Source organism: Amphibalanus amphitrite, unplaced genomic scaffold (assembly GCF_019059575.1).
Source record: "Amphibalanus amphitrite isolate SeventyFive unplaced genomic scaffold, NRLGWU_Aamphi_draft 000302F_arrow, whole genome shotgun sequence".
Lineage (NCBI taxonomy): Eukaryota > Metazoa > Arthropoda > Thecostraca > Balanomorpha > Balanidae > Amphibalanus > Amphibalanus amphitrite.
This window is the reverse complement of record NW_024881797.1, coordinates 674,162-685,275: the sequence shown is the minus strand read 5'-3', so window position 1 is coordinate 685,275 and position 11,114 is coordinate 674,162. Positions and strand designations below refer to the sequence as shown.

Genomic DNA, 11,114 nt, shown 5'->3' with positions numbered 1-11,114 from the left:
CAAAAGTTGGCGAGGCAGTGCCCCCGGCCATAGAGTTGTGGGGGCAAGCTGCTCCCACTGCCGCCCCCCTCGCCTCCCGGTTCCCGCGCCTATGATGATAACGATTAACGAACGCTGCTTTGGTCCGTCACAAAGTTTTTACATGCCGTATATGTCATATGGTTAAGAAATTAACGGGTACGGATCACGGAATAATACTAGGGAAGATTCAATCACTCCATAATGATTGATGTACTAGCTGCGTCGGCTATCCTGAAGGATTAAGCGACACTAGCAATTTCCTTACGGAATACTGAGCGATCCTTAAGGATACCAAACATCGCCCTAAAATCCTTACGGATCGGCGAATGCATCCTTAAGGATTCAAGAGGGTCCGTAGAATCCTTAAGGATTTCATATCTGATCCATATGGGTCCTTATGGATCCTTAAGGATTGTGGGGATTCTGGCGAAATCCTTAAGGACTTTTTCACTAGGGAACTTTTCTTTGGAATAAAAAAGCTCTCTGATCACAATGAATATTAAAGCAATAATTAACAAAACACGATTAATTTTGCTCTGTGGCAACAGCTTTGAGTACCTTCTTGCATGGTCCCAGTTAAAAATATCAAGCTCCACATCGGGAGAATCATCAGGTCGCTTGGCGTAGGACAAGAGCGTTGGTTTCAGAAGACACTAACGCCTAGGTGTATGGGATCGAATCCTCGCGACCTCTAATAGTTTTACAGATACAGGCCGGCATAGGGCCAGTCGTTTATTGACGCTTCAGATTGATCATTTTAAATCCAGCAGCGTCGCTGACGTGGGGGTTGGAAATGTCGCGGGCCTGCACTTCTCAAAATAGAGGTAGGTATGGACTTCCCACTGCTGGACTCCTCTGGTCATAATGCTGGACTCCTCGGTCCACCTACACGCTACCAAAACGTATATAATTAGGTACTCGTATCTACATCACACTGCTCAGTCATTTTGTAAAATGGCTAGGTATTTTGTAAAATGCCTAGGCATTTTGTAAAATGACTGGAGAGTCAGTCATTTTGTAAAATGCCTAGGCTTTTTGCAAAAAGCCTGGAAAATCAGGCATTTTGCAAAATGCCTAGGCATTTTACAAAATGACTGATTTTCTAAAGTGCCTGCAACATATATAGCTGAATGAAATGTGTAATAAAAGGGTTACTTGATATCAAATAAAATGGTCATGATAAGGGTAACTTGAGAATAAATTTTCAGTGACGGGCGAGCGTATTTAGTATTTCTTTTAGCTACAGGTATCGCTAACTAAATTTATGTGGCTCACATCAGCGAACCCTAACTTTGAGTGAAATCCCGTGATCCAAAGTTAGAGTAATCACACCGACGATGCCATTGTAACCCAATTTTAAGAGATTGTACCCATCCTATACCAAAAAGGTGCAGTGACCTATGTGTGACCCGTGGACTGACCCACCTCTGGAGAGAACTGACAGGAGAACGGCAACCGTCCACGAGCCGTTTTCCGCGACGGAAAACCCGTTACAGAACAGGCAGTCATGTGCTGCCGAACCCGATGTACATACTACAGATACGGCTGAGCTCGCCTCTATGGAGATATTGAATGTTTTCAAATGAAATTAGGACCGAAGACGGCAAGAAAGATAAATAGAACGCATGATATTGAAAGGAAGGTAACGGCACAGACTGAAGATGATCGGGGTTGTTATTGAAGTATGTAATATGAAGAACAGTAAGGTGAAAAGAAGGACGGCACACAGCGGAGGTTGACGGCGGGAAGAGAAGAAATTGACTGGAGGAGACCGATTAAAACGATGCCACTAATACTGAATTTCAGTACAGACATGAAATCACAGAAATGAATCAACAGCTGGGAAGAGAATATGCAAATGATTTGAGAATAATGACATCACGAATCAAGTTGGGAGAGTAAACACGCGATAGAAGAACAAGAAGGACAGCACACAACCGAGTGACGGCAAGAAAGAAGACATTGAAGTAGTATACCGATGGAAACGACGTTGATACTACATGGCAATGGAAACATGCAATCACAGAAAGGAAACGACAGCTGAGAAGAGCAAAATGCAAATGATTGAAGAACTATAACATCACGAAGCCAGTTGGAAGAGCAGACGTGCAGCGGAGAGAAGAAGAGATGCCGACAGAAGAACAGAAAAAAGCTAGTCATCAACAGCGACTGGCTGATGCTGATAGCCAGTGCCCGAGGGAACTCAAAATGAAGACAACGCCTGAAACAAATAACAACAGAGACCGGAAGCAGGAGGAGAAACTGATAACCAATTTATGTCAACAAAATCAGGCAGCAACTGGGGTGGTGGTGACGACTACTACAACTATAGAGCGTCATTAGATAAGACAATTTGGACAGATCTGAATGCTGCCTGTTTCGAGCGAAATAGACAACCGTAATGGACCGGATCAGCCTGCGAGCCCATTTCGGGGCCGCCCGCTGCACTGGGAGGTCGTTACCTGACATTACATCAAATGCAGGCGGTCCCCACTTCCCACACTTCAAGATCGACCCACGAGACCTGCACGGGGCCAGTACATAGTCACGGCCAAACAACCATGAGCAGACTGCAGGGACAACAGCTGCTTCATCGACTGCATCCGCTCCAGCGTCGACAGTCAAGCTGGGTTACTACTTCCGTGACAACCAGACCAACTGGGAGGCCGGCGAAGGCCAGAGCTGTGGCCCACCTACAACAGCCGCAAAATCGTCGGAAAGGCTACAGTGTAGCCAGTAGCCGAGTCTGCCACTGGATGTGACAGCCGTTCCATCACCGGCAGTCCGCACCAGAACGCAACCTCGGCGGCCGCCAGATCAGTGGTGACAACTAAAAACACGATGGAGCCACGTTCCAGCCACAGGCGACCAGTTCTGGACCCGATCGCAGCAAAGCCGGACAGTTCACCAGGGCGGCCGCAATCGGCAGCAATGACGAACTACGACAACAACTACGAGACTGGGGAAATCCGGAACTGGGACACGACTACAGCAGCAGCCGGCCGGTTCGAGACCAAATCGCGGACGACCGCCAGTCCGTCATCGCGGCCATCCCGGACCGGAGCTGTCGTGGCTCATGGAGCCACCATCAGGTGCCGGGCTCACTTCTTTGGCATACCACAATCTGCACCGGTATGTTATCGCTAATTTGATCTGAATTATAGTAACCAAATGTACCAATGTTATTTTGTATTGTCATGTGTTAATTATTTCAATGGTTTCATTCAATTTCCATTGTTTTGCGCGCAAATTATTTGATGTGTAGTTAGTGGTGTTTTACGGGATAGTACGTGAATGTTTTAATTCTGGAAATGTAAGGATGGCCTGAAATACTGTGCAATGACACAAAAACCCGCACTCCTTATGTCCCAATCATCCAAGCTCGTAATTCACCATCCTCCCCAACCGAACACTCCTGTTGAAATAGCTACCAATCCATTAGAAGACGGCCACCCGCTCTCGTCAAAGAAGTCACCAAGAAACACGACGAAACGGCACCAAATAGCACGGCAGAAGCGGGCTCTCAAACGTTTAGTCGCGGGGCGCGACTATAAAAAGAGGTCTGAAAATGTAACGCAGATGCGTTACATTTTTTCATCTTTCATGCTGAACTGCAAGCTGTGCCACAAGCTGAAACACGGCCACCTGCGAGCGCCGCACAGACACGGTCAGCCGGCTAAATCGGCTGTGATACCCTCTCTCCGTCCCAGCTGGCGTCCACACAGACGGCGCAGTCGGCTCTGACAAACAGGGGTCCTCTATAGATGACCACCCCACTTCATGAGAACCCGGATCTGAAGCCAACAAATAGCATAACGAAACGCACTATCCTGCCGGTGTCGAGCCATTAATCAGTTTAGCCGTTGGAAAACAAGACTCTGTCCCACGCTCGGCACCCCGCCAGAAGAGAAGAACAAGGAGAGGGGAGTGCAGACCGGCCCTGATTTGAACCAAAACAAGAAAGGGGAGCGGGGACCGACCCGGTTTGTACGAAAACAGGATGAAATGGAACTCGGTCACCGCCATGGAAGAAGGACACCTGGCCGGAGACATTCAAAACAGGGGGGAGCGCAGGACTAAAAACAAGAAAGGAGGGCGCAGAGCCGGCCGCCACCTGGCGCCTCAGGCGGCGCAAATCGCCGGCGGCGAGTTCCATCCGATCGCTGCGTGAAAGGGTGCGACTGCCATGGCCGGGGGTGCCGAACTTCAGCAAATCACGAACGTTTGAAGGCGGAGCCAAGCGCACTTTCTGAGAATGGAGGACGAAGATTGGACAAGGAGATGCTGCCCGGCCCTCCGAAGTATGACGTCATCAGAAGTATAAGTTGATGAAACGGAACTGGAACGCTCTCTCTGGTACTCCCTCGGACGACGCATTCGACGCCGCTCTTCGCTCTCGGCTCACATCTGACATCGTGGACAGCCCACGAGACACCAGCGGCTGGCATCACGGCGCCGGCGGCGGCTCCGGCCGCCTGGCCGAGCGCTGGACGGACACGGCCATCATGTCAGCGACTCCATCTCAAGTAAGGTCATGGTGATCACGGGCACGCACCTAGTCCCTAAATCCTTCAAATAATCACCCCCCCCCCCTTTCGTCACTGCTATGTGAGCCACATTATGTTTCCTTTTTTTTGGTGTCATTGCGCAATAAATTAGGCCATTCAGTTAAGGTAGTTCAATTTATTTTGAGGACAGTCATTCAGTCTAGGTAGCTTGATTTAACAATCCGATTTCGGCCAATTATTTAACTATGGGCGTGGTACGAGACGCGTGCCGACGTGGAGTGAACCCTCGTCTGGTGCTCCGTGGTGATTAAGACGGACGGAGGGGATTATGTACCATGGTGAGTCGGAAAGGGGCTAGGCGACTTTGTACCGCACCGCGCTGCGTGTGAAACTCACTTGCCGGACGACCTGGTCATTGGTCACGGAACGTTCTTTTCTAAGTTTGACATGTACAGGATTTTAAGGCATTGCGTCAGGAAAATGTCAATAAATGGGACTTGTACATATTGTAATACGAGTGTAAGGAGTGGTGAAAGGAAAGGACCGGAGAGTAAAATGTCACAGACCATATGCCATCTACACAGCCGGAGAGGAAGTCGTTGCGGGAGAGGAAGTGGTTTCGAGGTATCCAATTCGCCATAGTATTTGGTAACAGAATAGTTCTTCTTCTCGTCTGCCTGGTTCTCAAGGGACATCCAAATCCGATAGGGCCCAGGTAGTTTATCGAGCCCGTGGGGCCCGATCCCGCTCAAGGTGGGTGGAGCCGGCCGGCGCGGCCGGCAGTGATTGGCTCAGTGGTTTGGTAGTACAGCGTACGGGACGACCAGAACTATACACGTTTCGGAGACCACGGGAGTGGCCAGGCTGGCCTCAAACATCTGAACCGGTTCCATCCCTTGTTGTCGTCTGGTCAGTGCTGGCCGGTTATTTCCTGCCTTAAGAAAACGCAGCGCCCGCACAGGAGCTGTTTGTCCTCCTGCCTAACAAACGTGGCGCCCGCACAGGCGCTGCTTATCCTCCTGTCCTAAGACCAACGCAGCGCCCGCACAGGAGCTGTTTATCCTCCTGCCTAACAAACGTGGCGCCCGCACAGGCGCTGCTTATCCTTCTGTCCTAAGACCAACGCAGCGCCCGCACAGGAGCTGTTTATCCTCCTGCCTAACAAACGTGGCGCCCGCACAGGCGCTGCTTATCCTTCTGTCCTAAGACCAACGCAGCGCCCGCACAGGAGCTGTTTATCCTCCTGCCTAACAAACGTGGCGCCCGCACAGGCGCTGCTTATCCTCCTGTCCTAAGACCAACGCAGCGCCCGCACAGGAGCTGTTTATCCTCCTGCCTAACAAACGTGGCGCCCGCACAGGCGCTGCTTATCCTCCTGTCCTAAGACCAACGCAGCGCCCGCACAGGAGCTGTTTACCCTCCTGCCTAGCAAACGTGGCGCCCGCACAGGCGCTGCTTATCCTCCTGTCCCAAGACCAACGCAGCGCCCGCACAGGAGCTGTTTATCCTCCTGCCTAACAAACGTGGCGCCCGCACAGGCGCTGCTTATCCTCCTGTCCTAAGACCAACGCAGCGCCCGCACAGGAGCTGTTTATCCTCCTGCCTAACAAACATGGCGCCCGCACAGGCGCTGCTTATCCTCCTGTCCTAAGACCAACGCAGCGCCCGCACGGGCGCTGCTTATTGTCGTCTGGTCAGCACTGGCCGGGCCATACGTTCCCATTTTCCAACCCAGAACGGCCTCAACTAAGGGATTTCCGCTCAGCCTGGTCCGCACTGGTCGGTGGCTCAACTTTGAAAAAAGGGGTGACGGTGGAGGACGAGAACGAGAAAGATGAGTTGTTAGTTCCAGCTAGAGTCTCAGTAAATCATCCCCACTAAAGTCAGCCCACACCTAAGATGAATAAGGAACTCAGGGGGGATAGATGATGCACGTCACGCCCCTGTGCGTGGAAAGTCCACCGACGCGGCTACGGGTTAGGAGGGAGATGAGACGCGAGTGAAAGGGAGGAGGACTGTACAAATAGATAAATCGGGTTTCCCGAATGACGCTTAACTCGGACAGACCCCACTAGATATTAGGCCTCGATTGAGTAAGCCCTGGATGCGTGCAATAAGTCGCGAAATTAAACGTGAGGATGAAGGCGAGTCGGGCACAGACCGCCGAGGAGGGTTTCAAGAAATGTTACCCGGTCAGCCTCGTGTCCTGGCTCGGAGGGGACGACGGGCCTGTCTAACGGTCTGTCTAACCTCTGGCTAGCGGGACACGGGACCAGTGGCCCGATTGTTCCGGCCCAGGGTAGGCCTGGGTGATAATTAACCCGCGCCCTGCTGGGGGTCCTTGATTTCCACGCCCTGCTGTGGGGGGGGTTTGAACACCCCCCCTTGTAACTCGGCTCCTGGGCCACGTAGCGATACGCGGAAGGCGGCGTTCGAAAGAGCGTAAAAAATAATGACGAAATCACTTCGGTCAATTTTTTGGTCAGGTCAAAGGTCAGGTCACCAGAGGTCATTGAAGGCAAAATTTCGCCGATTTCCAGGTCGAATGTCGAAAATTTCCAAGAAGCCATCGCATAACTCGGGAACCAATAGAGCTACAGCGCCGCGGAAAAGCGCATTCGATAGCCCTATTAACGCCCTTTCTGAGTAATTCTCTCAGATTTGACCTAACGTCAACGGTTTTGCCTGCAGGGGGCAAAAACTGCAAAAATAGCCGATTTTTTTGAAAACAGTTTTTCTGCAATAACTTTTGACCCAAGCCTTGTACGAGCTTACTTTTACCGGCATCGTGTTCCTCTCGTCAAGACGCATCGAATGAACTATAACTTGACCTTGAAAGGTCAACTTGAAAATTTGACCTCAGGTCAAGGTCATGACCTGACCGGAAAGGGTCATGTTGCATATCAGTCGATCCGTATCGTCGAGCTGAACACATCTAAGGCGTTTTCATCGCTCTAGCATGCCTCTATCAAAAGTTATTTGCGAAAAACTGTTAGATACCATTCGTGACCTAAAATGACCTCAGGGCATAAACAAGGGTCACGGACACTATTTTTAAGTTCAGTGTGTCTAAACCACTTGTAATTCGGTGTTTGGGAGTGTTTATAATGTCTTTCATCCAAAAGAGGCGCATTTCAATTTTCTCCCATTGACTTATAATGGGGAGGTCGCAAAATTGACCTGACCTTAGGTCATCGATATCAAAATTCTGAGATATACGTTTTGTGCATGCTATTGCTCTTAGCAATCGCTGAAAGTTTCAAAGCGATCGGTCACTCGGTGTAGCTATGACAGACATTGAAAGTTTTTATGAGGTGAGGTCACTTCAAGTGACCTGGTGACCTGACCTTGAATGACCTTGGTCTGAAATTTTCACAACATGTGTAGAATTGATGTATGATAAGGTGTACCAAAAACGGCGGCGCTCCGCGCCGCCGTTTTTGAGATATTTGCGAAAAACCACAAGGGGGGGGTGTTCAAACACCCCCCCCAGCAGGGCGCGGGTTAAGGTCACGTGGGCCGTCGCCTGGGATGTGTATCGGCGGGTGGGCCGCCGCGAGATGACGGTGTTCCGTCTCGGATTAACAGCCTCGGAGGCTGGGCAGATTTTAGGCTGCCGGGCTGGCCCGGAAGCCCTGAACTATGACTGGAGCGAGATGCGGTCATCACTATCACGGATGGACCTTAGTTACCCAGCCCGGTTTCAAAAAGATAGGTAGGCCCGCTATCGGTCCCTCAAGTGGTCGGCGCGGGACGTCATTTGAAGAGCGACATAGATAGTTTCGGAGGTGGTTAGGACCCCGGGCGTCTTAGCGAGGGAATCGTATGCCGCCGGAAGAGTAATGCCCCGCGAAGGAACGTATAATGCCGCAAGACGGGGGTGAACATTAGATACCGAGCATTCGAGTCGGGTGATCGCAGTCAGACGGTGCTGGCCACCCGCAGTCAGTCGAGTAGCTCCGGCCATGCTCTGGTCCTTTCGAATAGGTCTGTGACGACAGCTTAACTACCAGCCACGGATAGATAGGGCTTTGGACACCTATGTGCTGGTAGTCGACGATGTGTGTTGAGTGCAGGATGTCCCCGAGTGGACCTGCGTGCGTGGAAGACGCGTGTCGTCTTTGTAGTTGGCCGACGAGAGCTAACCCTTTTTAGGTCGCCGGGTTGGCCCGGAAACCCTGAACTATGGCTGGTGCGAGATGCGGTCATTAGTATCACGGACGGACTTTAGTTACCCAACCCGGCTTTCAAATTTTAGATACGTCCGCCGCGGAAAGCCCGGGCTACTGAGTGCCCTGCGAGCTCTAGCTCTTGAAGTTCAAGGAGCCCTCTCCAAGTCGAGGATGTTCCGCGCCGGGCTGCCCTAGGGCAGTGTTCTGTCGCCCTACTTGTTCCTGTTGTGGGCGGCAGACCTGGCCGAGGCCCTCCGAGCGCCGGGCACCTCCCCCTACATATACGCCGACGACACGGCAGTTCTATGCTCGGGCAACACCATTGAGGTGGCGAGAGGTCGAGCGCAGACAGCGGCAGACGCCCTCGTCGCGTGGGCTCACCACAACAAGATGCTGGTCGCCGGGGAGAAAACCCAACTACTGGTGCTCTCCCAGAACGCCCGAGACGCCGTCCGAGGCACCATCAAGGTGGCAGGAAAGACGGTGCAGGCGAAAGACACCCTAGTCCTCCTCGGCATAGAGCTCGACCGCCGCCTCCAGTTCGGTGCCCACTGTCGCCGTCTCCGGAAACGAGTTCGCCCCCGGCTGGCTCACCTGCGCCGCCTCGGCGGACGCAGCTGGGGCCTGGACGAGGTTGCCCTGAGGACGGTGGCCAACGGCTACGTCCGCGGGGCGCTCGAGCACGCCGCCGCCGCGTGGCTGCCGGCGGCCGCCCCCTCGCACGTGGAGCACCTGGAGCGGGAACTGCGGGGGGCGGCCCGCATCATCACCGGGTGCCCACGATCAACACCGACCCACGCGCTGATGGCGGAGGCTCGACTAGCCCCGATGGAGGAGAGGGGATGGACGTTGGCCGCCAGGCTGCTGGGAAGGGCGCTCGCCCTGCCGCCGGGGGACCCCCTGCTCGCGACCGCCGAGGCCTCGGCGCCGGCGCGCCTGGCCTCAGTTCGGGGGTGGAGAGAGCGGGGCCGCCTGGCCTGGGAGAAGGCCGGAGTCGCGCTGCCGGTGGAGCCGGTGCTCCCCCCTCGGATACCGCCGTGGCGGCGGACATCAGGCGTCACCTTCCGGATGGACGTGGGCCCCCTCCGGGCCGGCGCCGCGGCGGCGGAAAGAGAGCGCGCGGCCGCCCTGCACCTCGCGTCCCTGCCGCAGTGCGCCGTCTGGCTGTGGACGGACGGGTCCGCGGCGGGCGGAGTCTCGAGGGGCGGAGCTGGGGCCGTGCTGGTCTGGCCGGATGAAGAGACCGAGGAGCTGCGGGTCCCGGCCGGACAGCTATGTTCCAGTTACCGCGCAGAGATGGTAGCGCTGGTGACCGGCCTGGAGACCCTAACCCAAAGAGACAGAGACCAGGACCTGCCTATCGTGGTCTGCACGGATAGCCTCTCAGCAGTGGCGACCCTGCGCAACGGCCCGGCCGCCCAGACCTCCCCGCTGGGGGTAGCGGCTTGGAGAGCCATGTTCGCCCTCTCGGATAATGGCCGGAAGATCCACGTCCAGTGGGTCCCCTCGCACTGCGGTGTGGAGGGTAATGAGCGAGCCGACAGAGTGGCCCGAGAGGCCGCGGAACTACCACAAGACAGCGTGCGTGCAGACATCAGGACAATCACCCGAGCGGTGGCTAGGGCCGCCCGCGACGACACGGTCCGGGCCTGGCCCCCCGGCTGGTTCCGGTCGCTGATGGGGGGCCGATTCCCCCCACCGGTGGCGGGGCTGGACCGGGAGCGCGCGGTGGACGTCCACCAGCTGCGAGCCGGGCACTGGTCGGGCTCCAGGGCCTACCTGCACAGGATCGGGGCCGTTCCCTCTGTGGGATGTGAGGGCTGCCGCGACGAGGGCTGTGTGGCGGCCCGCTGCCCCCTGTGCAATGAGGAGCCTGACACGCCGGCACACGTGCTGCTGAGATGTCCGGCGCTGATGCGACTGAGACATTCAACCCTGGGTCACATCCATCCCAGGCTGGAGGAGGTCCGGGAGACCTCAGTGGTGGCGGCCCTGGCGGCCGCCGCCAGACGCTTCCAGAGCCGCCTGGCTATGCTCCCGTGAGGAGCAGAGGGAGAAACAACAACAACAACAACAGCTCTAGCTCCGGAACCGTGGGCTGGAGTGTGTTAGAGATGCTGACTGACCACTGGCAGCAGAAGGTAGGTCCACACGTGAGTGGCAGTAAGACAAGGGCTGCGTACGTTGTTGCAAAGGTTTACCGGCCCATGCTGTAAGTCCATTGTTAGCTCAACAACCTGCGTGCGTGTGTGTTTATTATTTGTGTGCAAGTAGTTCGGCATGGTCTTGGACCCGCTATAAGTCGCGTAATTCAAGGGCGGAGTGCCGAAATCTGTGGTGGTTCGTATATTCTATTCGTGTAGCGTGAGCCTTATGAAGCGTTTGTCTGATGTACGGAGCATTGTGGTTATGA

The 11,114-nt window shown here is 54.3% G+C and overlaps 1 protein-coding gene across 1 annotated transcript; it reads left to right on the top strand.

Annotated features, from left to right (window-relative positions):
* Positions 1–2,952: 2,952 nt before the first annotated feature.
* Positions 2,953–10,744, top strand: LOC122387897. The gene is made up of 2 exons (XM_043378548.1): positions 2,953–3,055; positions 8,940–10,744. The coding sequence occupies exons 1-2, from the start codon at positions 2,953–2,955 to the stop codon at positions 10,742–10,744; spliced, it is 1,908 nt and encodes a 635-aa protein (XP_043234483.1).
* The last annotated feature ends 370 nt before the right edge of the window (positions 10,745–11,114 follow it).

What these genes read in the sequence shown, in the direction of transcription:
- LOC122387897 (XM_043378548.1), top strand. Translation starts at nt 2,953, where the DNA reads ATGACGAACTACGACAACAACTACGAGACTGGGGAAATCCGGAACTGG. An exon ending in CAAATCGCGGACGACCGCCA is followed by an intron (nt 3,056 to 8,939) that starts GTCCGTCATCGC and finishes TGTGGGCGGCAG; the next exon opens with ACCTGGCCGAGGCCCTCCGA.